Source organism: Aspergillus sclerotioniger (genome assembly GCF_003184525.1).
Source record: "Aspergillus sclerotioniger CBS 115572 chromosome Unknown BO94scaffold_20, whole genome shotgun sequence".
NCBI lineage: Eukaryota > Fungi > Ascomycota > Eurotiomycetes > Eurotiales > Aspergillaceae > Aspergillus > Aspergillus sclerotioniger.
The window spans coordinates 491,295-518,533 of NW_020291010.1; the positions used below are offsets into that span (position 1 = coordinate 491,295).

A 27,239-nucleotide genomic window follows, 5' to 3' on the forward strand; every position below is an offset into this window, starting at 1 on the left:
TAGGAGACTGCAGGCCTCGTCTCGTATTGCATGTTTAGTTCCTCAATCTAGAGTTTTGAGGAATTTGCGTTGGTGAGAACATTCATGATGAGACGAGATGTCAAAGAGGAAGTATCATGTTTTTGGGCATGAGCTGATTGTTAATAACAAAAAGAACATGGGTGATTCTAGGTATTTGGCAGTTCCAACGAGGTAGTTTTGTCGATAGAGTGTGGGGTTCATTAGACGATGCCATGTTGATTCTCTTTGACGCCGAATCATATTATCAGGTCTAGTTTAATTGAGTATCAAGGGAATTTGTAGTCTGTATTTGTAGACTCTTGATGGCGGTTCGGCGTGTCTGAAGGGGAAGTTATATGGGACGAGATGAGCCACCATCAAGGATTTCGAGTCATGTGTGTTTTCCACTGTGATCAAGGTCCGTATTCTTCGTGGCATGGACAGCGTCATCAGTAGACCTGCCAACGGTGGATTCTTATACAGTGTCTCACGGGTCCTTGAACGAGTGGGCATTGTCTCGGTTACTGATTCGTCGAAGGATATTTCATTCTCGGTGACATGAGGATTGTTCTGTAATGCGATATTATAGCGGGTAACTTGAATCTTCTAGCTATGATAAGGTAGCCTGGATATGTTCCTGAAGGCGAGAAATATACATAGGAATGACCTTTTCGTCGTATATTATACTGAAGTAGCTTCTCGCGATAGGATATGTCGACTAGACGTGTAGGGTAGGTAATAGGGCTCAGCGATGTGTATGTATTATTGGGAGATGGAGAGAAGAAGGTCAATAGATGAGCAGAGGACCGAGAAATAATTTTTATGACAGTAGAAGCCACAATGGTGAAGCATATGCAGTAAAGTAGAGCAACTAGTCATCCAATGTTCTCTATTCACAATACACAATTAACCCAACACTATGCACTCACTATTACCTTCCTGGTAGGCACCATACCTCCAACTATCCGGAAACGACGGATTGCCTCTCATATGCATATTCTGCAACAAACCTAAAACGTTAGCATTCACAACAACCCCGGCCAACAAATATTCATCCATTGATTACCAACCTGCAAGATCCCGCGAACCTCCACCCTAAACCTGGAGAATCACTCACAGAACTCGTCTTTCTTATCGTATCCGTCGCATTGTAGTTCTCCAGCTGATGAATGAACGATTCAAAATGTGTTTGCATATTATCCTTTACGACGGCCCCAGCTGGAGAAAAATGGACCCCAGAAGGACATCCGTCAGATTAAGGGCTTCATTCTTGGGTTTCTATGAACGCGGGTTGAGTGGCGGAGAAAGGATCCGTTTCTTAACTGGATAAAATTATACTAGGGAGGTACGTGACAACTGGCAAGGGAGTAAGTTGCGTATCATCTGACTTTACTGACCGCTTGCAGTGAGACATGGCAGTGATGATCTGTCTGATGGTTAACTTTGGACCAATGGCTGCATGGGATGGTATTTTACTTTCAGCAATGATTAATTGGGTACGTGGTATACCTGACGTGCTCAGGAAACCTGACAGGCGCAATCGTAGTGGGGATAGGGTTCGGGGTTAAAGCTGGCAGCTAGGGCCGGGTTTTACTATGAATGTAAACTTACGTGTACGAAACTGACGTGCAATACTTGCTTATTTGTCAAGAGAGCAGATGGGAATATCTTGAATTGATAATGATGCGCAATTTAGTGGGTTTATTCAAGCCGGCTGAAAAATAGGTAGGTAGGGTTAAATATCAATCCGAGCATCCACCCCATCCTTTGTTCCGTACTCTTTCATGGTAGGACTCCAACACCAATAATACTATCACCAGAAGACCAAACTCGAGTCTCCTCATGAACATACTCTCTCCCTCTCTCCAGGGGATCACATCCCCACCCATTCAAAGACACCAGTGGCCCTTAGTAGAGCAAGCCAGACAATTATTTACTACCCACGCAGTCCTTATTGTTCTTGCAGTCCTTGTGCGAGCACTTCCCATCGTCCGCCGGCTTGGGCTTGGTCTTGGGCTTACCCTTACCCCTACCCTTACCCCTACCCTTACCCTTATGCCCCTTTCGTTCTTCAAGGTTATCTCTAGTATGTATCTGCTTAGCAGACTTCATCGAGGCATCCAAGTGCTCGCACAAATCATCCGACGCCACGGCCAGCACTTTGCCCTTTTTGTCGAGCATGTAGTACCCGCCGTTTCGGTCGTCTAGGCTGCCTTTGGAGTTTTCATGGGCTAATTCGTGCAACTGGTCACGGGTCTCCATGACGGGGATGTTGTCAGGGATAGGCTCAATGTAGCGGGTTGTAACCCCGTCGACGGCGACGAACAGGGTGAAGGGGATTGCTAGAAGACAGGCGAAACATAGCATTTTGATGTGTTGGTTTGTGTTATCGGATAGTGGATGGATGTGGATGAGAGAATAGCTGTTGGTGATAGAGAGGTGAGATGGGAGTCGAGAGCTGTTTATATGCTTAGTTGGGGGCTTTGTGTGGCTTAGTTTTTATCAGGGGTGAGTGTCACTTTCCAAGCTGATTTTCATAATTTGCAGGAATATTGCTATGGTATATGGCTGGGCAGGGCTTATTCGGACCCTTGTAGGGAGGCAGTTTCTGCCTTGTTAGCCTCATGTTTCTGGTAGGCATTAGCTCCGTATATCTCCGCAAAGAGGATATGAATCTCCCGACGATTGAACTTTGGAGGCATTGACTGCGGACATCTCTCTTTGTCCCGACTCATGTTGTAGGGAGTGATCCGGGTTTAGTGGCAGCTACAACGACTTTTAAAGTGGACTAACTAGCATGCCAAAGAATAAAGTCTCACATTGCACGAGCAATGAGGCGGTGCTGAATAGAGCATTTTGGGGCTTATCCCGAGTTTCGCAGATAACTCCCGGCTGAAGCCGGGTGACTCTACTTTAACTTTCACAGTTTGCAACAAGCGACTTCTTTGTCATGTTACATTTGCATTGTCTAATTTGATGGGATATATCGATGAATGGAGTGTTGAGTGGCCTTTGTGGCAGACAATCATGGCTTTGTCTTGGCAAAAGATCTGCCAAGACATCGTGGTACCGCAGCTTGCAATTTATATATAATTTATATTATAACAAAGCGAGCCAAGTTGATCATGAATAGGGTCTAAACCAATCCCTTTCTCTTCAAAGAAGCGCGAACCGCAGCCTCCAAGTCTTCATCAGTGGGCAGCTCAAGCACCTTCATCCACTTGTCAGGCTTGTTGCCAAACTGCCCGATCCCCCACGGCCCATACGCAGTGGCCGCGATAACCTTGTACATGGACTCCTGCTTTCCCTCCTTCAGTTCCTTCATCCCAGTCGAAGCCCGTTCCTCCGAACTGCAATGGTGAACCTTGAACTTCTGACCCGACAGCCGCTCGACAAGTGGGAGTAGTTCATTCTGATTCGCAGAGAATGACTTGACATAGACGTATTCATTCTCTGTCTCTTCCAGATGGCGGAGAGTAGAAATGATGGAGCGCGATACCTGCTCCAGAGTACAAAGATCGACCTTGGGTTCTCCACCGTCGTAGATAGTCACTTGCCGTCCCGGAAGATCCCAACCTAATTCTGCACTGTCAAGTTCAAGGTTCTGCATCCGTTAGCAATCCCGTTTGTCCTCTTTAATACCAGGGAGTATACCCAATGCAGCCAGCTGCCCGTGCAAATGGCAGTCCAGGTCAAGCCGTCCTTCTCTTTGCTCTCCAGATACTCAACAATCCGTCGTTTGTTAGACTGGAAAACTCCGACATCAACGCGATCTGGATTCGACGAATCGCCGCCATACTCGCTAGGAATGAAGCGCTGCACCTTGGCCGCCACTGCGGCATCCACAGCCACCCGCTGCGCGTCCACGTGGGCTGTGGTGATGGTGGAAACCACCGCATCTTGTCCCTGGAAAGCCGCAGTAAGGGCTTGCAAGTCGTCGTAATCCACCCGGTGAACAGGAATACCAGGGGGAAATGTGGCTTTGGATGAAGAGCGCACGAGAGCTGAAACGGTGAAGCCGGAATCAGCCAAGGCATTCAGGACCACTGAGCCGAGGGCGCCAGATGCCTGTGAAGAAACATTCAGCACAATTTATTGACGGCTTCGGATGGAAGAAGCGAACTTACTCCCAAGACGATCACGTTTTGGACCATGGTAGAAATTATCTCCGTGATATTTAAATCGTTTGTGGTAGTAGATGGCAGTGTTGAGACATGGATGAGGCGGCTGACCGACAGGCACTACGGCTTATTTGACCTTTTTGCCCAGCCGCTTGCGTCATGGAAGCAGGTTCACGTAACTGACGGCTGCGCCACAGTGGTACCACTCCAAACATGCCTGTGAATGGATGCATTCAACCAACGAACAATGGTGGTGGTTTACACCCCAATGATCAATAGAGATACATTTAATTGTATCAAGCTGTCCATCTCTTGTAGTGATTAACTCTTGAATTTGACACCTTTGGGTGTCAAGTACCGGTAACTTTGATGGCAAGGTGGCTGGCGCGCCCGTAGATGACGACGTTACTGGGCCAAGTAGCATTGACTCGGAATGTGACCTCCCTGCATGCCGCAATGCAGATCAGCTTCGATTGACACCAGCCAGCCATTGTCATGTCGGCCATCTGCGATCTGCCCATGCCCAAAGCTGCAAAGACAACCTGCCTGACTGTGTCGGTCTAGGTTGGAAATGCGTAATTGATTGTTCCTCGCATCGCCAGCGTACGGAGTATATAACCAAAATATAAATGGAGGGTTGTCACAATTACTATCTAGGGTTTCCTCCGCAAACGGAGTCCCATCGATCGGGATCCTTGATTTAAGCCCGTGCTTGATTGGTTAGTATTTTTCACCGCCCCTTCCGCAGACCCACTTCCCGCACCCCATCAAAATCCGCGCGATCGGCAGCTCAGCTGGCGTAGGGGATTATTACAAGACCCTCGTTCATTCCAGATTGATTCAACACGAGCGAGTGCCTTGCATGTACGCATGCTATCTTCACTATTAGAGAAAGATAAGAGATCGTCCTATGTAGGTAGCTATCTGGCGCAGTTTATTCAGCCACACACCCTTACCGCTGTGGTCTTGCCGAATCCCTTGCTGTTGCCATCCCTTCCGGGATTCTTGCTCTAGTCATGGGGGAATCCGACATTGGAGATCATCGAAACAGCTGCAGCTTCGCAGAGTATTCTCGGTTAGACCAAATATACTCAATCAGCATCTCAGTGTCAGCGCAGTCTGTTCTATTTAGGAGCCGAAGTCCCAGGGGGTGAAGGAAGCCTTTCCTCTCCAGCCTCATCCCATCAGCTCACCCACTTCCTTATTCCTCACATCAAACACCATGGCTGCCAACACCTCCAGAATGACCGAGCTGGCGGCTCGGATTAGTGAGAATACCGCCAAAGTTGATGCCTATCTACGCAGCCATGGACTTCCCTCTCCGTCGTTTGATGAGGACGGGCCTGTCGACTTCGGCATCAAGGACGAGGAGATCAAAAAGGCCCAGGAAGAAGTCATTCATTACTCCATGGAACTCCAACGACTTCTCCAAGGCCCGTCACAATTTTACCACCCCCTCGTGAGTCGAATCCCTTGATAACATCTACTTTCCAGTCCTTCCGAAATGGACACACCGCAGGCCATTACTGACCCGTCATACAACAGCCAAACATCATCAGTCTCCAAGCGATCTCCAAATATGACATCGCCACCAAAGTTCCCGTCCACGGTCAAATCTCCTTTGCCGACCTGGCCCAGAAATGTGGGCTGAGTGAAGTCAATGTCCGCCGATTCCTCCGCTACGCCATGTTCTTCCACAAAGTCTTCTGCGAGCCGCGTCAGGGTTACGTGGCACATACTGCTGCCTCACGATTCTTGGCAGAGAACAAAGTCATCCAAGACGTCTTGTCTCACTATGCTGATGAAGCGGGTCCTTCGTTTGCTTTGGTAGGTATTCTCTTGCATCTCGGGAACTAATCAGACTGACACCTCACCTTCAGACACTCCGTGCAATTGAAGAGTTTAACGGACAAGAAGAGCCAAACCAGACCGTGAGTGAAAACCCCCCCATCTACAATACACCCTTTTAATGACCTCTCGGTAAATAGGGATGGAACCTCTACCACCAAACCACCGATTCTCCCTGGGACTACTACAACACACACCCCGAACAAGCCCGACGATTCTTCAGCACCATGGCCTACGAGACCGAGATCGGAGGCCGATCCAACACCGTCCTAGTCAACAGCTACCCATGGTCTTCTCTCAAGAACGGATCCCAAGCCACGGTAGTCGACGTGGGTGGATCACGAGGTGTGACGGCTACTGCGCTCGCACAATCCGTACCAAACCTCAAGGTAATCGTGCAGGATATCCCGTCGATGATCGAGGGAGCCAAGGAGGAGATCCCGTCGGAGATCGCCGACCGAGTCGACTTTGTCGCGCACGACTTTTTCAAGACGCAGCCGATCCACGCGGACGCATACATTATTCGCCATGTCTTTCACAACTGGTCGGATGCGAACACAATTCGCATCCTCAAGGCCTTGATTCCAGCTTTACATAAGGGAGCTAGGATTATCATCAACGATTATATTGCGCCGCCGCCGGGTGTGCTCTCGCACTTGAAGGAGCAGCGACTTCGGTAAGTCAAGCGGACCCTTGCTACCAACGTAATGTAATCCGCATACTGACTATGGGCTTGCCAGGGAGATGGACATGTGCATGTTGACTCTGTGCAATGCCTACGAACGAGAGTCCCAGGACTGGAAAAAGGTCATCGAGCAGGCCGACCCTCGCTTCAAGATTGCACAGATGTTGGTGCCAAACGAGAGTGAGGGTATTATTGAGATTGTGTGGGAGGGTTGAACATGATGACCTCGGCCAATCACGCCGTCTAAGCCTTTCTATGTGGGAGGACTGGCTTATGTGATAGATAGACGATAGATTCATGACTTTGATCACGATGTCATGAAACCCATTATGATGATTATTTGAACGTGCATTACACAAGTATATGTAGAGACGCGTGTATGATATGTAGCCTGAGGAATGATACATCAGGGAAATATATAAATCAAGATACGGAGAGGTCGCCAACTAAACAGTAAGACGCCGGATGTGAGGCAGCTATAAATCCTATCAACACCGTACTGACATTGGTAAAACCTCCCTATTGATGCCAAAAGCTATATAAATATGCCAGATGAGAAAATTACTGCAGAATGATGACTCTAGTTAAAGCATCAAATGCTGCTTCAAAGTATTCCTATAGCTTGAGAATTATACCCTAACACATCTCAAACATATTTTCGCGTTCTTTAGGCAAAAAGGTAACGGTGGTAATGATATGCGACCGTTCATCATTACCCTAAGTGCATCACCCAGATTACTTACCCCGTCGACAACTGAAACCAAGCATCAGCCCGACCCCAGCTAATCGGACAAATCAACCCCCATACAAACAAACCCCGGTACCACATTATTCAATCCATCGCTAAGCCACCGCCTAGGACAATGCATATTGTTCCATATCCTTCCCCCCTCCCCTACCACCGTTGTTACAATAGACACCCTACACAGCCTCATACTCACAATCACTACGACAACTACCACCCCACCAGAAGAGCAACAAGTATGCCTTATCTGGTAAAGTCACAAAACAGCTAAGCGGAATAATTCCCGAAACCGGTACTAGTGTATGGGTCCGGTCCCGTCAACCCGATACCCGACCGCCGAGGGCCGGGCCGGAGATTAAGAAGCCCCAGTAGGTAGTATCCGATCCGATCCTCACCCACAGTCCGTCCCACATAGTAGTATTTTTCCTTAGTACTATTACTAGTAGTATTACTGTATTAGTAGTATCTTCACCCGTTACCGTCCCACTTTCAGTGTTCCTAGTTGCTACTCATACGCCCCACGGCACCCTTTCTAGTTTCTACGAGAAATCCTAACGAACCTACCCCAGACCACATCCGTTCCTTGCTCCAACATAAACTAACCATAATTATAGGTCCAATCCCCAAACAGATGAAACCAGCCCGCAAAGGTTACTGATCCTCACCCACGGGATCCGGCATCCCAACACCGAGAATCTCACCAACTGGCTGGTTGACTGGCAGGGCCTAGCCATCGATCATACCGAGCTTCTCCGTGTTTGCTACTCATCTTGATGGGGCCAGGGGCCAAACCATACCCCGTGGCGATGCTTATCGGGATATTCTGGTCGACGTGCGTAAGTTGAACCTACTCCGTTGTAGTATTATCGCAGGACTCCACTCTTCGGCTCGGAAGAGACCGCTAAGTGGTCCATGCACTGATTAGGCGTCCCGGACCGAGTGATTGGTTTCCGTTTGGGGTTTGGGTCGTGAGGAGCTGGAAGATGCAGTGGGTTAAGCCTTATGGATGGATGCGAGTCATCGAGTTGGGTTAGGTTAGGCGTCCGGGACGGGTCTTCATCTGTTATAGATTGATTAGGCCACCCGGGTTGATACTATTGATAGAATTGTGAGGAATGAGGGTTGGTGATTGAAGGAAAATGTGTTTGTTGATTGGGTTTGGTTTGTTTTATGTAGTGCATGCACGCTATTCCGTGAGTGGGCAGCTATCGATCGGTTTGGTACTGGTATACTCGCGGGTCTGGATGCGATGAACAGTTGAAGTACTACCACTACTACGTAGTGTCCTTCCTCAACACAACAGACTACAACCTACATCCACAATCCATGAAATCCAGTACCCCTGACCTCTTTCCATCCCCACCGACCTCCGCCCAACAACCGTATACCTGCTAAGCCCCGCATACGACCCCTCCCTCGTAGCCCTAGCCGAACCCCTAAACGGTTCCCAAACCTCTTTCGATTTCTCGTTATCGAGATCCCTATTTCTCGTGAGAGCCTCCACAGCCAAGAACCCACTTTCGCAAAGATGTTGGCCAATATAATGTGGCGTGTTTGTTTTATCGACTACGATGTTGATTAGTCCGGCTTCGGAGAATCGATCACCCAGGGTGGGAACCCATGCTGATTGCAGCCTTGTGTCGGAAGAGGTTCATGATTCGTTCTTGGGGGGGCTGTGGTCGGACTTATTCGATGCGTTTGGGGGTGATGTTTATGTTGGTTTATTGGAGGTGGCCGTTTGGTTCTGTTGGTGGGGCTGGGGTTAGGGGTGGATGGTAATGGGAGGTGGGGGAGGGGACGGGGGTACTGACTGAATAAGCGGAATAAATAATTCACGGCGTTCTGTAACTCGGATTCTTAAAGGACGAAGGCAAAGTGCCGGACGCTGACGGGACTAGATCGTACGCGCCAATCAGGTGGTCAAGTACTTCTTATTTGATGTTCCAGTGATGCAGGTCATGTTGGGTGGGAGCCATTCCCGAGCGGGACAGGCATCGAAGGAGATGTCTAGACCATCTAGACGGACGAACTTGGGGAGCTTGTCGGCCAGGTCGGTGAGCCGGATTCTGGATTATTGGTGAGTTGCTGGGGTTGTTTGTTGTGGGTTGAGGACGTACCTGGTGCCGGTGCCTACGTCGGCGATTCTCATGGTTGGGGTTGTAGGGATGGAGGGGTGGATGTGGTAGCCAAAGACTTGGCAGATGCAGTAATGCTGAAGATTGATCCTTAGGGGGATTAGAATGATGCGTGGTGGTTTGAAATGAAGTGAGAACTAGCCGGGAATTGTCCAGATAGCTTCTGTTGAAGACGTATTCGTCGGTAGATGGAGGTATCATGTTGCAGTGTACGTGCAGAGGTCGGGCTAGATGCAGCAGGGGAAGCGGAAAGGGTTCGGATGTACGGAGCGCGATAGGGAATAGGGTTTGAGATAAAGCTTGGGTCACGAAAGACAAGATATACCTACCGTCTCTGGTCTAATAGTAGGCGGGGCAATGTCACTATTTCGTGAGGGAACAAAGAAGACTGCCACGCTTGATGATCATGACGCAATAATATTGATAGGAGCTTTTTCTAACGAAGTATAAGGGGCTCTGCATTCACCGTATGTAGGGCGGTAATTACCGACTGACCAGGTCGACGTGGAGGACATCTGGTGGGCAGCCAAGGCTCCATTCTTTGTTTGCAGTTTAAGCCCTGGAAGCCATGAAGAGCAGATAACGGATGGCCAATGGGAGAAGCAGCAGATAGGGGTGTCCGGTACGATTAGTGCTTACGCCCCCATGCCGAACTGTTGTCCGGTAATAGAAGTCTTTGACAGAGAGCTTAGGGAGACAGAAAGAGGGGAAGTGGGTCATGGTGACAGTGGCTATGGCGAACTTATGCACCATACTGCGCGAAATGCATCCAGACACATTCGGTCATAATGTTGCAGCCATAGACTAAGAAAACTCTGCACTCTCTTTGATCTCTTTTGTCGTGTAAATTCAATAGTTCCGAGCGATCCTTCTAGAAACTTTCTAGGCAAGGCGAAACAAAGAAGAACAAATTCAAAATGGCCCCTGAGTGTCTTGGTTTGCGCGGGCTTGTTTGCTGTGTCCGATCCAACGAGAAGTGCGGGTTTTGGTGCAGAGCGTTGGTCAGCACATCCTGCAGCCCATCCCTATCCATAGTTTAGCTAAATATTCCGGTTGACCACCCCGCCCTCGAATTTCCCGCGTTCGGCAATGGACTATTGGTTAAAATTTCCTTCTGTCGAATCATCGCCCCGTCTGATCGAATCTTGTTACGCGCTATTTGAACATGCCCCTGGTACCTAGCTTCCTAGCAACGATCGTTCTCAGATCCGATTTAGTTATGGATGTTCCGTTATCCATCATGTGCAGTTTGCCTAGGGCTGTAGCATTAAACACCCAGCTATATATCCCCGTTTCCGTGCACTCCGCGAAGGAGCACCGAGCGCTCCTTCCGGCCCTATCACCATTTATGGCGATTCATCATGACCTCCCTTGACCGGAGATACAGTGCCTACCTCGAACAGACAAGACAACCTAAACTATACGCTATCTTAATCACCTTTACCGTTCTCAGCACCCTAGCCGTTATTCTTCGCTTCGTCTCCCGCTACATTGGCGGCGTTGGCTTTCGTCGCGAGTGTGTCTTGATTTTAGTGGGATGGGCAATATTCATGTGCTTCATCGGGATCGGGATAGGTATCTACCATATACCTAACAAGCAATTCGCCCACCAAACATCCTATCTAACCGTTTCTAGGCGATATTGTCAACAGTGGCCTCGGCCTACATGAAGCCCGCGTCAGTGACGAGATGTTGGAAAGTTGGGCCAAATACCTCCTCGGTTTCGTCTATCTCTATCTCCTCGGCACCGCCTTCCCCAAACTCTCCGTTTTGAGTCTATATCTTTCCATCTTCACCAGACAACGGGTGCCTCGCATCATTTGCTACGTTACCGGCACGCTGATCATCTGCAATGTGATTGCGTTCGCGGGGGCCACCTCCGCCCTCTGCATTCCTCTCCGCGCCTTCTGGGATGACAAAGTCCATGGTCACTGTTTCGATGTGAACAATTTGCTCCGTTATCTCCGTTTCGTCAACATCGTCTCCGATGTTGTAGTACTATGTTTTCCCATTCCGCATGTGATTCACTTGCAGGCTCCGAAGCGATTAAAGGTCGGGTTATTTATAACTTGTGCTATGGGAAGTTGGTGCGTGTCCCCGTTTTCTCTTTTCTGCCTTGTCTCAATTTATAGCCCCTTGAGTACACACTCTGACAATACCAGTGGCCTCGTCGCTAGCATCATATCCCTCTTCGAATTCTTCACCACCAATGCCACCACCGATAACACCTGGACCGGCGCGCTATTAGTCATCTGGGCTGCCGTCGAGATTGGCATGTACATCATCGCCGCGTGTATGATTTCATACCAACCTCTCGTCAAGTTTCTGTGGAGGAAGCTTCACCAGCGAGCGAAGGGTAATAGCAATGATGCTTCGTTGACAGGCACTAGTATGGAGGGGAGCGGAGCCCGGTGGACCCACAACAAGTACCGGGATCAGTCCTCACTGGGAGATGAAGAAGCGATGGAATTAGTTTCCGTGGCGGAGATGGATATTGTTTCGAGACCCCCACCGACTGCAAAGGGGATTATGGTTACGAGTCGAATTACAGTTGAGTAGGGGGGTAATTTGGATGGGAATGCGACATGAGGGGCGTTTGGCGAATGGCTGAAACTTTATTTAGATTTAGAGTATTGAGAACAGGATCTCAAACAAGCTCATAATTAAACACACCATAGGATAAACCGCTGTAGGCATGGTAGACGTTAACAATTTGTATGGGCAAAAAAGCCTCCGTCCCAATTAGCAGGTCACCCTGCATGCACGCTCAGATCGACAGCCCCCCTAGGTTCACACGAGGATCCAGGTAGCGGCATGTGGTATTGATATGAATCAATAGTAAGGGGCGAGGCGCGAAGACCTCTGATTCAATGGAAGCGCAATAGCTTCTGTGGTGTTCAGTGGAGGATCCATGTCCTCTGCGGGTTGATGAAACACTAACGCGGTTAGAACGCGTGCTGTATAAAGGCGGTCGCGGGAAACGGGAAGCTCTTCTTGTCTTTTATTGTTCCCGGGCTCATGTATGGGTTGGTTTGACCCTTGCGCTAATTGGGACCGAGGTTCAGATATTTTCCCATAAATGATTGTTAGAGCAGGGCTGTTGCAATAAATCCACATATACACCCCACAACCCAAATACTCATCATCTAGCAAAAACCTACCCATCTTATTTACTGTGTCCAAGTTTTTAAAGGAATAAATAGTACTGGGAGGGTAACTTGTCGGAGAGCTCCCGCAGTATCATTGGCTGCCAACCAGCTTCAATGGAAATCGGTGTAACTTTTTAAAGCCATGAGTTGGATGGGGGTTTTGATACATATGTAAAGTACAGCGTTGTATTTGCCTTCCGGCGGGCTTCATTTTTGTCACTAGGAAAAGACGACATCTTGCCGTTCGACGGTGTTTGAAAAGGACTAAGCGTTGATCTCAGAGTTGAAGTTGACTGCTTAGAAGAAATATTCACTGGCATATGTAACTATCTAGAAGAATTCTGACGCTCACGGAGTATCCGCAATACTATTATACACAAGCTTCTCCCCACTAACCCTTCCCTCCTTCAACAGCTAAAGACCTCCCAAGACCCCGCCCAATCCACCATCGCCAACCCTAGGAGGGTGGACCTTGATTTTTCCAGCTGCCAGCAAATCTTTGAAAATAGTGCATATCCGCTCTGAAAACGCCCTGTCCTCCGCCCGAGCAGGGATATCCCGTGGCCCGAACTTGAATGCTTCTCTAAATGCCGTGTAAGCCATGGTAGCCCTGTCTCTAACATTCTCCCGCTCGATGCTAATTGGCAACAGGGCACTGTAATCGCCCCCCCCCCCCCTTGGATTCTTTCCTACAGAGTGAAGAACGACTAGTCCTTGGCGCCAAGACCGGCCTGACAAGAAACAGGACTTCACATCACCACGTACGACCCTAACTCAGCTAATAGAAGAGAACCTTTTAACATAGAATACTCTACAGGCTCTTACATTGTATGTCCCAAACCCCTGCTTAGCCATTTTTCAAACAAACCTATACGAAAATCGTGCCACATGGTCACATCCGGACTTAGGTTTCAAGCCCGTGGCTGACCAGTGGATCCAGTCGATCTCCGACAATGATCCGCCTTGTCATCCGGCATTATTCTCCTTATCTCCGGATTCTATGTTGGCATACTGCATAGGCCTGGACTATATGTGTGTCGAGAATAGTATATATGATTGAGATGAAAATCATAGCAGCTGAGCATCTCATACCACACCATCCACCAGTCCCACCTCCAAACAAGTCAAAGCTACTCAAAATGAGCGCCACTCAGTCCCCCTTGTTCCGTCATCGCCAACTCGCACCATCCGCCTCCGTCCGCGTATCCCCACTATGCCTCGGTACCATGACCTTCGGCAACGTCCAGCAAGCCCGCTACGGCGACTGCACCCGCGAAGACGCCTTCGAGATACTCGACTATTTCGTCAGCCAAGGGGGCAATTTCATCGACACGGCCAGCGGCTACCAAGCAGGCCAATCCGAGATTCTGCTTGGTGAATGGATGACTGCCCGCGATAACCGAGACGAGATTGTTCTCGCCACCAAATACACAATAGGCTATATGGGTCACCATAAGGACAAGATCCAGTCGAATTACGGAGGAACAGGCGCCAAGTCCATGAAAGTCAGCGTGGAACACTCGTTGCGCAAGCTCCAAACTACCTATATTGACTTGCTCTACGTGCATTTGTGGGATTATACGACCTCGATCCCGGAGTTGATGCACGCGCTCGATGATCTAGTGAAGGCGGGGAAGGTCGTGTATTTGGGTATTTCGGATACCCCGGCGTGGGTTGTCTCCAAGGCGAATCAATATGCTCGTGATCATGGAATGCGGCAGTTTGCGGTGTATCAGGGGATGTGGAATGCTGGGATGAGGGATTTTGAGAGGGAGATTATTCCTATGTGTCGGGATGAAGGGATGGCGTTGTGTCCGTATGGAGTGTTGAATCAGGGGCGGTTTCGCACCGAGGCCGGGTTTAAGGAGCGTGAGGAGGATAATCCGGGGAGGAATTTTATTCCTACTTCGGAACATGATAGGCGGGTGTCGAAGGTGTTGGAGGATGTTGCGGGTACAAAAGGGGTTGATTTGCTTCATGTTGCGTTGGCGTATGTGATGCATAAGGCGCCTTATGTGTTTCCTATTGTGGGTGGGAGGAAGGTGGAGCATCTCAAGGGGAGTATTGAGGGTTTGAAGGTTGCGTTGACTGATGCGGAGATGGTGAAGATTGAAGAGGCATATGGGTTCGATTATGGCTTTCCTCATACCTTTCTTAGTGGGTCGTTGTTTGATAATAGCACCCCGAGAATGGCCAATGGGCCTGGTGATGTGTGGTGGACCAAGCATCTGGGGACTTTTGATTGGGTCTCTCCGCTGGCGCCGCTTAAGCCAGCTGTTGAGGATTCTGGTAATTGATGCTCTACCAGTTTGTTTCTTGAGCAAGATTGGGGGTTTTCATTGATATGATTTGTCCATAGTGAATTAAATGTCTAGCACTGCCGCTATTTTTGAATGTTATTGTAGCCAAGCACCTGTCCTAAAGCTGTCACCACTAAACTGGCTCCGTCAGACCTGTATTGTTACACAACTTCATCAGGTTGATTGACTCCCTTTCGTCGCTAAGAAGTGACAAATCACACTCGCGTAAACGAGTATATAGGATAAGAACAGACTGTATTTAGCACATACGACCATAGGGTGTGGAAAACAGGGCTTCCCGTCCGCTCAGCCGTACTTAAGCCACACGCCGGGAGGTTAGTAGTTGGGTGGGTGACCACCAGCGAATCCCTTCTGTTGTATGTTTTTATGCCTTCCTTTCATTTTTTACTTTTACAGTTTAGAAGCTGTTGTTGGTAGATGTCAAATGTCAATCGTGTCTATTGAGATTAGTGTGACCTAGATTGCCCTAACTACTGCCCCTACCCGGCCCGGTAGTAATATCTTAAGAACCCCCATATCCTCGCGATCTCTGAACAGTCCTGTAATATGTGCCCATGGTGTGTCGCATTTTATAAAGAATTAAATATATCCGCGTATTTATCACTTTAATGCCAAGATCAATCCCATATAGAGATAGAATCATAAACTTCACCCATATCCCAGGAATTAACATACCCATCCAGTTTAGATACTCAAACTTCCCCCATTTAACAACAACAAACATCAATCCCCTATCCCTCTAACCCTATAACATTAACCACCCCCGCTCAAATCTCCAAAATCAATCTCACAACTCCACCCCCATAAACCTCCCCCACCCACCCATCCCCCCGCCCACTCCACATACTCCCCAAACGGCTCACACGCCCGAAACCCCAAGCTGTGATACAATCTCCTCGCACCCTCAAAGCTCTCATCCCCGCCCGTCCCCAACCCCACCCATTTATACCCTCTTTGTTTCGCAACATCTAGAATATGTTCCGCAATGGCACGCGCAACACCCTTCCGGAGATGCGCAGTGACTGTTCTCATGGATTTGAGTTCTGCTTCTGTGGGGGAAAGTTCTTTCAGGGCGCCGCAGCCGAGGAGTTCGTTGGTGGTGGGGTTCCAGGCTGTGAAGACGGTGATGGTGGGGTCCGTTTGGAGGGTGGTTAGGGGGAGGACGTAGCAGGATGGTGGGTTGGTGCGATTGGAGGAGGAGGTGGAGGGTAGGGGTTTGGATTGCAGGGAGGTGTGGTGGAGGGTTAGGAGGGAGATGGTGGAGGGGTGAGTTAAGGGGTCGGGTTGGATCAGGATTTGCATTTTGGGGGCTGTGATTGTGGGATGGGATGGGAATGGGTGGAGGAGGGAGGTGAATATTGGATTGAGATAGAGCTGTGGTGTATTTATGGATGGTTTGGATGAGGACGTGAGTCATAGTTGGGATGGGCTGATGTCACGTGTTATGGTTGGTGCGTGATAAGAGGTAGATTGGAGAGGTTGGGGTTGAGGTACTGGTGGAGGTGTGTGACGGGAAAGAGATAAGCTGTTTGATTATAGTTAGAGGCATGGTCGTTGGATGGGGGTGGCTGGGGAAGTGGTGGGGTTCGTTTGAGCTAGTTCTCAGTGGACTTTTATAGTGTCCATTGAACGAGCTAGGAGCAGTAAAAGATCACACCATCCTAGCTTGCTAGAGACTGGATCCGAGGCATTGAAGTGTCACAATTTTTGTCGAATGAAAAGAGACACATAGTACATTTTCGGTGGCAAAACAAAGGACAGAGGGGCTGGTGAATGCTACGGCGGACCATTTGCCCGATGGCCGCTACCGATGACTGTCACTATACTTTACTTTTACTGTATTTTACTGCATTCTCCTGCACTCTCCGGTATTTCCCGGAAGTCCTGACGGGATTAAAGCCGTTTCCACTGCAAGTCGATGCGGAGTGAGAATAATGAAAAGCATTATTGGCCCAGTACCGGAAGGCATCCTGTTGTACGAACTGCTGCTGGCACGAGTCTCGGGTTTCCGCGATGCACGGTCGAAGAGGAAAATATTACTACGTTGCATGCGATCTTGAGAGGTAGCTCAGCGGCACGGTTGCTTGTTGGTCTCCATTCGTTGTACTTTCCCAGTGCAGAGATCCAGTTTATCCGTGGTCGGGTATGTCTAGAACACGTTATTGATGTGTAGGATGATATTTGGATTAAAAGCGAGGAATTCTTCGAAGTATCTTCTCAGCGATCCCATACATGAGGCCTCCATTTATTTCTATCTATTGAAGCTCAGAAACAGAAGATTGAGATACGACCGCAGAAGAAGTCTATATATGTGGTCCGAGAAAATCTCTTTTTCCCCGACCTCATCGTGGAGGTGACTGCAGACAGAGAGCTTCTTGACCGTGCGGATCAAGGAGCAAAGTACAGCATGTCAATGGTGATCCATGATCTTCTTGGCTTCACTTATAAGGCTAGATGCGTTGAATAGTTATATCCTGAATTGTTGGATTCACACTGTCCCACGACCTTAAGACAGTAAGTCTCTATGAGTAATACACGGTGATGCAGAATGACGAAGCCACTTCTCACCGTCGATTGATAAAGCAGTTTCAAATATGGACGGATGCAACAAAGTGGCTGACTTATAGATTCGTTCACAATTTGATTGAGGTCTTTCTCCCACGTCATATTAGACGTATCATGGATATGCTCGAGCTTATCCCAGAGGTGTCAGTCATGGATTGGATATATGATCACATAGACGTCAAGCTGGCTTATGACGAATTGATGAAGGCAAATCGGGAGTCGCTTGCACGAGAAGCGGGCAAAGATGAGAATGAGAGAATAATATTCTAGAATTGATGTCTAATGTTGGAGTAGCTACCAAGGCGATTCAACCGTGTAGAATGAGATGGATGATGATGTAGCTAGGGGCCTCGTAGGCCATCTATATGGACTAACTAGCGGTGTAGGGAGGAGTGTCACGTGACCCTACGTTGCCTACCGGCATGGGAGCCCATCGGGGATCCCAACATCTAATGTGTCAATCGCATAGCGGAAACAAATATAAATTCACATATACAGCAACCCCAAAAGCAGCTTACCAATGGAGCTGTCAGAAAGATTCTCTTATCCACAGTAACTACTAACAGGACATGGCAATACTACGGCTTACTTAGTGCACTAAATAGTTGTAGATAAGCTTCGGGCTGATATGCCTGGGTACGCTAATTGGACAGCCTTGCGGATTTGACAGGGGTCTGGGCCGGTTTGTTTATCAGTTAATCAAATGGAATGCAGGTGCCTAAGAACCGATTGGGTTTATATCTAGGGCTGGACTCTCCGTTGCTGACGACAGAAAGAAGGGACTTTGGCGCTTACACCACGTACCGGAAGTGGCAGTTATGGACACTATGATGGGATTAGGACGCCTCCCGACCAATGTCCGGCCGACTCATTACGACCTCACTCTAGAGCCGGATTTGAAGGCATTCAGGTTCCGCGGGAGTGTGAAGATTAGGTAGGTCTGCTTTGTCGAGTAGTCGCTCGGAATGGTTCAATCTAATTGATTTGCAGATTGGAGGTGCTGGAAGAGACTACTTCAGTTACTCTCCACGCAGTCGATCTGGCAATCCACGATGTTGGAGTTTCTAGCCTGCAAGTGGCCAGTCTATCACACAACAAAGACAAGCAAACCGTGACTGTCCATCTCACTGAGCCCCTCCCGGCTGGAGAGACAACATGCCTCTCTCTCCGCTTCGAGGGTGCGCTGAACGACAGCATGGCTGGCTTCTACCGGTCCAGCTTCACACACCCAGATGGCAAGAAACACTTCCTCGCTGTATCTCAAATGGAGCCGACCGATGCCCGACGCGCGTTCCCCTGCTTCGACGAGCCAGCACTCAAGGCAACCTTTGCCGTGATCTTAGTGGCAGCCGACCACCTCACCTGCCTCAGCAACATGGACGTCAAATCCGAACGAAGCATCGAACCGGCCAAGAAGGAAGTTGTATTCAACACGACGCCTCCTATGTCGACGTACTTCGTTGCGTTTCTGGTCGGAGAATTGACCGTCATCGAGACGGACATCTACCGCATTCCTGTTCGTCTTTTTGCCACGGTAGGCACTGACCTCGACCGATTGGGATTGTTTGCCTTGGAGCTTACGGCGCGGACGCTCGCCTTTTACGATGAGGAACTTGTCAGCCCTTTTCCGCTGCCCAAAATGGACATTGTCGCGGTGCCGGATTTTGTAGGCGCGATGGAGAATTGGGGACTGATCATTTATCGCGAGGCGGATCTGCTAATCGATCTTGATGTGAGTCCCATCATATCGAAGCAGCGTGTTGTGTTGTTGGTGCAGCATGAGTTGGCGCATCAGTGGTTTGGGAATCTGGTCACTATGGAGTATTGGGATGGTATGTATACCTGAGCTTGCACCATACAGGTGAAAGTAACAGTGATTGCAGGTCTGTGGCTCAACGAGGGCTTTGCTACCTGGATGGCCTGGTATGCGTGTGATGCCTTTTATCCCGAATGGGGAGTGTGGCAGATGTACGTCGCAGAGAAATTGCAGCGCGGACTGACCTTGGATGCGCTTCGCAGCTCACATCCAATTCAGGTTCCGTTGCGTGGGGGAGACGAGATTGGTCAGATCTTTGACGATATTTCGTATGCCAAGGGGGCGTGTGTGTTGCGCATGATCGCTGGCGCTCTGGGGGAGGAGGTATTCTTGCAGGGAGTGCGACTTTACCTCCGTAGGCACGCCTATGGAAACGAAACGACGGAGGATCTGTGGGCAGCTTTGACGGAGGCGAGTGGTCAGGACGTGGGCAAGATGATGCTCGCCTGGACGCGAGAGTCGGGTTTTCCCGTCTTGACAGTAACGGAAGATGCAGCCACAGATACAATCCACGTCAAGCAGACACGGTTCTTGGCAACGGGAGACGTCCAACCCGGCGAGGATAACACGATCTATCCAATATCTCTGGGGTTGCGGACGACCAACAGCGTCGCCACCGATCTCATGTTGACGGCCCGCGAAGGGACGTTTCCTGTGGGCGGTCTGGGCTTCTTCAAACTAAATGCAAACCATATTGGCTTCTACCGCACAGCCTACTCGCCCGACCAGCTGAAGAAGCTGGGAGAGACTGCTGCTCGAGGTTCACTTACCGTGGAAGACCGCGTCGGTCTCATCGCCGACGCGGCTGCCCTGGCGGCTGCAGGCTACCAACAAACAACTGACGTGTTATCGCTGCTCAAGACCTTCAAGTCAGAAACCAAATTTGTTGTGTGGAAGCAGATGCTTTCAAGTATCGCTGCCATGCATGCAGCCTGGGTGCACGTCCCAGAGACTCAAAGCGCTCTGCAAGCTTTCGAAAGATACCTCGTCAGTGACAAAGCACATGAGCTCGGCTGGACTATCGACGATGACGACAGCCATGTTGTCCGACAATTCAAAACTCTACTCTTCGAACGTGCTGTGCTGATAGGTGATAAAACTGCCCAGCAGGCGGCACAAAAGATGTTCGCAGGGTTCCGTACTGGCGAGCGATCTGCCATTCATCCAGACCTGCGTGCGACGGTCTTTGCATATACTCTTCAAAACGGTGGAGAATCTGAGTACAACATCATCCTGGAGGAGTATCGCACGGCCCCCACAAGCGATGATCGCATTACAGCACTAGCAGCACTTGGACATGCGCGCGACCCACAACTCGTGGAACGCACCACGTCCATGCTGCTGAGCGAAGAGATACGTCTGCAAGACATCCAGGTTCCCATGACTACCCTGCGGACTCATCCCAACGGGATCTCAGGGCTATGGAGGTGGATGACGCAGAACTGGCCCGTCGTCAAGCAACGACTGTCATCCGGGCTTGTAGTTCTCACGCTGGTGATCGGACTGTGTACGAGTAGGTTCACGACGGACGAGCAGCGGGAGGAAGTAGAATTCTTCTTCCGCAAGAATGGCACGGAGGGGTTCGACAAGGCGTTGCAGCAGAGTCTGGATGAGGTTCGAACCAAGACGAGATGGGTTGAGCGAGATGGAGAGGATGTGCGCAAGTGGCTGGAAAGGTTTCAGGGAAGGAACACGTTTTGGGGCTCTCGTAGCTGTATCGTGTCCTAATTTGGGGATCAACCGAAACCAGAAGCTGGACGTTTCACGGAAGTCCTACCTAGATAAGTATATATATCTTCTCGATCGACGGTGTTGTGGGAAAGCCATCGCGAAAACAAGTTCTCACAAGTTTGATTTCCTCAGTGGATTCCAAAAATACCACGCGAATTAGAGAATTATATTCAGGGAAATGCAGAGTCAAAGAGACCAAACGAGGACCATTTCCTCGACACGCTACAGCTGCCTACCGAACATCAGACAAACCAATCATAGTAGTAAGAGTATGTGCAATTGAGGCGCCCCTCATCATTATCCTGGGCCTGTACGATGATCAGTTAGTGAAGGAATAAATTGTCCCAGACCTCAAGAACATACTAAACCGTCCACAAAGTAATCCATCAGCTCGACCTCTTCCGCCACCCATCTTTCTTGGCGTGTCGTCAGAGCCTCGTCCTCTGGGAAGGTCTGTGCCGAGTCAAAATCAAGCCAGAGCACTCGATTCTCTTGCCCTGAGCAGATCATCATATTTCTGGGCATTGAATCCCCGTGGAGCATTTTGGTCTGATGCATCTCAAACAGGATATCACGCAGACGGTTCACATTGGATGGGGAATAGTTCGAGAGATCAAGTTTGCTCATGCCTGGAATGTACTCGATAAAAATGGCGTTGGGAGGCAACTTATCATCGACAAACATGTACAGATTGGGCCATGAGGTGGGTTGGATGTTGGTGAGGGTACCGTAGAAATCCGGGACCACCCCTCGCGTGCAGAATCCCTTTTGTTTCAGACGCTGATACGCGGTTGATTCACGGAGAAATAGATTGACTTCGTAATCGACTGGATCCCACTCTGATATACCACGGTCGTGGTACTGAAAGGGATCTTTAGCTTAGCCAAGCTCATAGGAATGACATCCACGATGCACGTAACCACCTTCATAACACGGAGCTTTCCATGAATCGATACCTTGAAGACGACTGAGTTCTTGCACTGCTGAAGAGTTTCCAGGAAGTCCACGTCGGATGGTTGGATGTCAAGCTCCAGGGGCATGTCGCAGGTTGTATTGACGGAATCAACGACGGGTTGGTTCCAGTGCAGTTCTCGCCAGACAGTTGAAGAAAGGGAGGGGCCGGGTTGGTTCCCTGAGGCATTAATACCGAGCGGGTTAGTCATGTGTAATTGTGACACCAGCCTTACCAGGAACGGAACTAGCCCCATCTGGGCTTAGTGGTAATTAAAACGGGCCCACTCCACGTTCTCTTAGGGGGTGGATGAGCAATTCCGCCTCTCCAATCAGCATCCATTACTACTACTAGGTTAACACTACCAACACGGAACGACTCTTTTTCACACGGCTCATCGTGATCTGAAAATATCTACTATCTACCGCTTTATGCCCCGGAATCCAAGCATGTGACCCTGAGATACTCAGCTACCGCAAAGTGATTCCGGAGAATAATCTACTCACTCTCACGATCCAATACCAGTTGGAGGTGTCCTCACAGTACGGGGTTTTCATGTGGACCCGGAAAGCAGAATTGAGTCACCTCAGCTTCTTCTCCCGCTGGATGGGTCCATGTCTCCACTCCGACCGGGAATTAGATTCTGGGTGGTTTTCAGTGCCTTACGGATCTCGGGGTCTGGATGACGTCCGATCTCCGGGGGTGGGGAGGTTCCGTCGTCGTCGGGCCAGTTTTAGGCGGATGATGTTAGAGGGGTTTTCTAACGCCGAGAATGGAAATGGAAATGAATATAGGAGTAAATGGGTTATTTGCGAGTTCTGCTTGTATTGTGTAGTGGATTTAGGAAGACTATAATCTATATAATGGGTTCTGATATGTTCGTAGGAACTAATGAGAGACAAGAAATCATGGTAGACAAAGAGGAGGTGGGAAAAGTAAGAGTCAGGGGCACCTAATGTCCACTTTAGTTGCGCTGGTTTGGCCCAAGTCAAACACTAGTAAGGGGTCTGAGCGGCGAAGTAGTCTAGAATCAACTGCACACGCTCCGTAGACGCAGTGTCCATGGTCTCGTAAACAGCGCCCACCAAGAAAGTCTCGTTCTTCGAGGGCGAGTTGGCCTCCCAGGTGGCTGGGAGGGTGCCGTTGTCGTAGGAGCCGCCGGTGTTGGAGTTCGAGGTCTTCATGAAGTTGGCCCAGTAGCTGCTCATCACATTGGCAACGTAATAGTCCTCGTCGGTGTAGTCCTCGCCCTCCTGCGCCCAGAGGTTGTTGAGCACGTAGACGATCTCCGAAGCATGAGCGGCGCTGCCGTAGTTCCAGTAGTAGGTGAAGGTGTCGACCTGGTTGGCAGAGTTCGAGAAACCGTTCATGTACTGCCAGCTACTAACCCGGAACATATCGCGGACGATCTGGTCTTCCTGCTCGCCGGCCTGGGTGTCGTTCTCGGCCGGATAGAGGGCTAGGAACCGGGGACCAAACCCGCCGTAGCTCGAGTTCAGACTCTGCTCGTAGGCAGACACTGTGGTACTAACGGTGGCAGAAGCCCCATCCTCGTTGGCGTTGTTTCCCGTGATGTAGGGAACTTTGTTGCCGGCTCCCTGGGCCAGCGTGGTGATGTACTTGCTCGCAATGGCGTAGTAGTCCAGAACCGGCTTCACCTCCAAACTGTAGACGCTGGTGGATTCCAGCAGAGTTTCCGTGTCGATGGCCCGGGCTTCGGCAAGCGAGGTGACGTTCAGGGAGGACACAATCTCCTCGCCCATGGTTTCGGCATCATCCAAGCTGGTGTAGGCGCACTCAAACACGCCAGTGTTCGGGTCACTGGGAGAGCGGACGCCGGACTCGGAAATGGCGTTCACGATACCCAGATCGGCGGTCAGTTCGCTATTCACGATGTGGTAAGTGGCAGCAGCGCCGAATGACTGGCCAATGACAGAAATATGATCCGGATCGCCACCAAACGCTGCGATGTTCTCGTGGACCCATTTCACCGCCGCATACTGATCCAGGACACCCCAGTTACCCGAGGCATTCCGACCGCTGGTCTCAGTCAGCTCAGGGTGTGCCATGAATCCAAACACTCCGTTGCGGTAGTTGTAGCTGACAAAGATGATGCCCTGGTTAGCCACACCTGCACCGTTATAGGTGGTTTGGGGCGGTGCTGTCCCAGCGCCATAACTCCAGATAGCCACCGGTAGCTTCTCGTCAGACGAGGTGGCAGGAGTCCAGATATTGAGGTTCAAGCAATCCTCGCTCTGGGTGTAATCGGCCAGGATCGATAACGTGATCGGACAGATGGGGCCGAAAGCAGTTGCACTCCGGGTTGAATTCCATGGCTCCGCCGGCTGAGGGTCGCGCCAACGGTTGGCTCCAGAGGTATCGGCAGCAAATGGAATACCTCCGAAGAAAGAGATGTTCTCCCAGTTGGACAGGTACTCGGCCACACTGGAGTTCACAGCCGCCTTTCCTTGTACGGAGCCATAACCGGGGATCTTGACAGGCTTTTTGTACAAAGGCTCGGCGGCAACATTGCTCAATAGAGTAGGCGCGAGCGCGAGGGCGGCGGCGACACGAAGCATCTTGATTGAGAGAGACAGTACAGTGAAAGAGAAAGACTTGTACTGAGGATGAGTGGAAGATACTCTTCGGTTGGAAATGAGAGTAGATGATGGAGAACAACAGGTTTATGAGGACAAATAAAGATATTTAAACGATTCATGTACACTCAACTTTGTCACCGCCAGCCCTATAATTGAGTAAGTACAGGTCAAGCTTATCTGACGGTAACTGTTTGCTATCCATGGTTTCAAATTGAGCGAGTCCACGACACCTGTTGCGTGGACTCTACACGATATACGGCACGGTAGGGAAAAGTGGGTGGAGTATTCTACAGCTTCTTCCGACTACCCGGACCTGCCTCTGCAGCGTATACAGCATAGAAAAGCCATTGCCGAATCAAAGGTGACGATTTGGACAAATGTGACTTACGTGGTCCATCCACAGTCAGTCATACGAAACCGAACCCGGAATCTAACCAATATTCAGTCCCCGTCAGGGGTCAGGACCGGAGATCGAAGGTATCCTCAGCTTCTGCTCCGACATTTTCGTTTGGTTCGCCTGAGCGTGTGTTATAATTCATTGGGGTAAATTGGGGTAGGGCAGAAGAGGCCCCGCTCGGCAAGTTTTACCCTTCTCAGGATGCTCGGCCGGAACCACTCGGAGCGGTTTTAGATCGGCATGGTTTCCACCACAAGCTTATCGGGGTTTAGTTATTCCGAGCATCCGTCATCAGGTCGCCGCAAGTGAGAGAGAGCTTCTTCGGCCGTCCTTCCAAACCGCGTCGATCGGACCGTCAAACACAAGCCAAACTTCTAGCCCTCTTCATTTTTTCATTCTCTCTCTTTGCGCCCATTCGACCAGTTTGTCGGGTTTGAATTCTCCTAACATCAACCATCATGCCCCGACAAAAGAGAAAGGCGCCGGATGATGACTCCACCGCTCCCTTCCGCCGTCCTCCCAGCATCCGTCGATCGAGCCGTTTAGCGGCGCGTGGCGGGACACAAACCATGGCAGCACCAATGGGCCGACAGCTTTCGGGCATGTCAACTGACATGGAGGAGGAATCGGACAAAGACAGAGAAGCTGAGGCGATGGAACGCGTGCATAACTACGATTATAAGGAGAAGGAGAATGTTGTTAACTGCCTCCTGTCATGCGCCAAGTGGTTCCCCGAGGCCGGCAAAATGTCTTTGGTCAGAGACATCCTTCGCGCGGACTCCGACAAAATGCTTTACGCTGTCTACCGTAATTTTTACACAGCTCTGTTTGTTCCAATGAAGGCGGCAAGTAGGCAACCATCCGTCGATCCTTCTCCTGTTCCGAAAAGACAACAAAATGCAGAGCTGGTCGCATCAACTATCGATAAACTACAGACCCGAATTGCGTCCTTTCCTGAAAACGTGTTCAAGAGGGATGATTACCGTTGTGTTGTCTCGGGTGATGTAGACTCCAAATACCACCAACAGATGGGATTGCCGGAAGATGTTCGTGACATCAAGCTCAATGGGGCCCATATTATACCATTCTCATATGGGTCCTGGAAAGAAAAAGGCGTGCCAGAAAACGTCGCCAGCATTTGGGAGATGCTATACCGTTGCTTTCCGGGGGTAAGGCGGGCTTGTCTCACAGTTGACACCATCAATTCGCCAGAGAATGGACTCACAATGAACGTGCTCCTGCATGCAGCGTTCGGGGAGTTTAGAGTCGCGTTCAAGGAAACTGATATCAAGCACCAGTACGAGATTAAGACATATGGACATACCACCTATTATGAACGCCAAATGATACCCACTGATCGGTTAGTCACTTTTACACAAGCTGAAGGCCACAAGGACATACCGTTGCCTGATCCAGCACTTTTAAATTGCCATTATCGAGTGGCTGAGATCCTTCACGCAACTGGTCTTGCAGAGGTAATTGATAGAGACTACGATCGCTGGAATGAACTGCGACACGCACCCAGTGGAGCGCAGCTACAAGAAGATGGCTCGACTGATCTAACCCACTACTTGGATGCCGCTTTCTGGTGGGCAGTCACCCCAACCAGTCCAACTGCAGCCTGACATTAAGCCATCCCCAACCGACCGTGGAGAGCAGACTTCCCTACACAACCTTGTGCAGAATAGCTTAAAAGCTTATTAAACATATATGATTATGTTCTTTATAAATACTTGATAATATCCTTTAGAATACTCAATTAATTTTTCTTACCAGTTCAATAATCTCATACGGAGCTGGTGATCAGGAAACACATACCAATGGTGACGAACAAACGCAAACGTGATACAATAGGTATTGCTAATGGCTTCTAATATATATGTACATGCTTGTTTTCCATGTTGGGTTTACCTTGCTTTTCAAGAAAATACAACTTCACTGTATATTCATGCTTCAAGTAATGTATACTAGGGAAGCTTCTGATTAGTCTATGAATATCACAAATATGGTCTTCTTTTATCATCAGCACTACTCACCCCTTCAGCCAGTTCTAGGGGACGGGAATCTGGGAGCAAGGGAATGGCTATGATTTCCCCAGAATATATATTCAGACAGTGGAGTTCGTGGGCCCTTGAATAAGATGATCTGACACTACGTAGAATCCGGGAGTTACC

The 27,239-nt window shown here is 49.6% G+C and overlaps 11 protein-coding genes across 11 annotated transcripts; 5 read left to right on the forward strand and 6 right to left on the reverse strand.

Moving 5' to 3' along the window:
- Positions 1-2,067: 2,067 nt before the first annotated feature.
- BO94DRAFT_426492 (uncharacterized protein) lies at positions 2,068-2,304 on the reverse strand (the record flags this gene model as incomplete). The annotated part of the gene is made up of 1 exon (XM_025607445.1): positions 2,068-2,304. A coding segment is annotated over one exon (237 nt), but the record flags the coding sequence as incomplete, so codon positions are not given.
- A 680-nt stretch (positions 2,305-2,984) lies between these two features.
- Positions 2,985-4,212, reverse strand: BO94DRAFT_536924 (aromatic alcohol reductase). The gene is made up of 3 exons (XM_025612149.1): positions 4,128-4,212; positions 3,655-4,068; positions 2,985-3,604 (listed from the first exon to the last, which is right to left on the reverse strand). Exons 1-3 carry the CDS (start codon positions 4,152-4,154, stop codon positions 3,137-3,139), a joined length of 909 nt encoding a protein of 302 aa, XP_025465762.1. The 5' UTR covers positions 4,155-4,212; the 3' UTR covers positions 2,985-3,136.
- Positions 4,213-5,343: 1,131 nt separating this feature from the next.
- BO94DRAFT_625830 (putative O-methyltransferase) lies at positions 5,344-6,936 on the forward strand (the record flags this gene model as incomplete). Its single annotated transcript, XM_025617312.1, has 5 exons — positions 5,344-5,580; positions 5,667-5,948; positions 6,002-6,052; positions 6,110-6,645; positions 6,710-6,936. 5 exons carry the CDS (start codon positions 5,344-5,346, stop codon positions 6,867-6,869), a joined length of 1,266 nt encoding a protein of 421 aa, XP_025465763.1. The 3' UTR covers positions 6,870-6,936.
- Positions 6,937-9,311: 2,375 nt separating this feature from the next.
- BO94DRAFT_587400 (uncharacterized protein) lies at positions 9,312-9,548 on the reverse strand (the record flags this gene model as incomplete). The annotated part of the gene is made up of 2 exons (XM_025615824.1): positions 9,312-9,465; positions 9,517-9,548. 2 exons carry the CDS (start codon positions 9,546-9,548, stop codon positions 9,312-9,314), a joined length of 186 nt encoding a protein of 61 aa, XP_025465764.1.
- Positions 9,549-10,895: 1,347 nt separating this feature from the next.
- On the forward strand, positions 10,896-12,140 carry BO94DRAFT_601716 (uncharacterized protein; the record flags this gene model as incomplete). The annotated part of the gene is made up of 3 exons (XM_025616395.1): positions 10,896-11,109; positions 11,171-11,621; positions 11,697-12,140. The coding sequence occupies 3 exons, from the start codon at positions 10,896-10,898 to the stop codon at positions 12,091-12,093; spliced, it is 1,062 nt and encodes a 353-aa protein (XP_025465765.1). The 3' UTR covers positions 12,094-12,140.
- A 1,682-nt stretch (positions 12,141-13,822) lies between these two features.
- On the forward strand, positions 13,823-14,980 carry BO94DRAFT_547963 (aldo/keto reductase; the record flags this gene model as incomplete). The annotated part of the gene is made up of 1 exon (XM_025613364.1): positions 13,823-14,980. The coding sequence occupies one exon, from the start codon at positions 13,823-13,825 to the stop codon at positions 14,978-14,980; it is 1,158 nt and encodes a 385-aa protein (XP_025465766.1).
- A 777-nt stretch (positions 14,981-15,757) lies between these two features.
- Positions 15,758-16,345, reverse strand: BO94DRAFT_520476 (GNAT family N-acetyltransferase; the record flags this gene model as incomplete). Its single annotated transcript, XM_025610111.1, has 1 exon — positions 15,758-16,345. The coding sequence occupies exon 1, from the start codon at positions 16,304-16,306 to the stop codon at positions 15,758-15,760; it is 549 nt and encodes a 182-aa protein (XP_025465767.1). The 5' UTR covers positions 16,307-16,345.
- Positions 16,346-18,365: 2,020 nt separating this feature from the next.
- BO94DRAFT_496063 (M1 family metallopeptidase) lies at positions 18,366-21,194 on the forward strand. Its single transcript, XM_025609279.1, has 3 exons — positions 18,366-18,503; positions 18,560-19,401; positions 19,453-21,194. Exons 1-3 carry the CDS (start codon positions 18,388-18,390, stop codon positions 21,111-21,113), a joined length of 2,619 nt encoding a protein of 872 aa, XP_025465768.1. The 5' UTR covers positions 18,366-18,387; the 3' UTR covers positions 21,114-21,194.
- Positions 21,195-21,287: 93 nt separating this feature from the next.
- Positions 21,288-22,156, reverse strand: BO94DRAFT_567321 (uncharacterized protein; the record flags this gene model as incomplete). The annotated part of the gene is made up of 3 exons (XM_025614619.1): positions 21,288-21,424; positions 21,480-21,977; positions 22,037-22,156. 3 exons carry the CDS (start codon positions 22,154-22,156, stop codon positions 21,359-21,361), a joined length of 684 nt encoding a protein of 227 aa, XP_025465769.1. The 3' UTR covers positions 21,288-21,358.
- Positions 22,157-23,063: 907 nt separating this feature from the next.
- Positions 23,064-24,647, reverse strand: BO94DRAFT_547967 (carboxylesterase; the record flags this gene model as incomplete). The annotated part of the gene is made up of 1 exon (XM_025613365.1): positions 23,064-24,647. The coding sequence occupies one exon, from the start codon at positions 24,645-24,647 to the stop codon at positions 23,064-23,066; it is 1,584 nt and encodes a 527-aa protein (XP_025465770.1).
- Positions 24,648-25,404: 757 nt separating this feature from the next.
- Positions 25,405-26,755, forward strand: BO94DRAFT_536927 (HNH endonuclease signature motif containing protein). Its single transcript, XM_025612150.1, has one exon. It carries the CDS (start codon positions 25,524-25,526, stop codon positions 26,688-26,690), a length of 1,167 nt encoding a protein of 388 aa, XP_025465771.1. The 5' UTR covers positions 25,405-25,523; the 3' UTR covers positions 26,691-26,755.
- Positions 26,756-27,239: the final 484 nt, after the last annotated feature.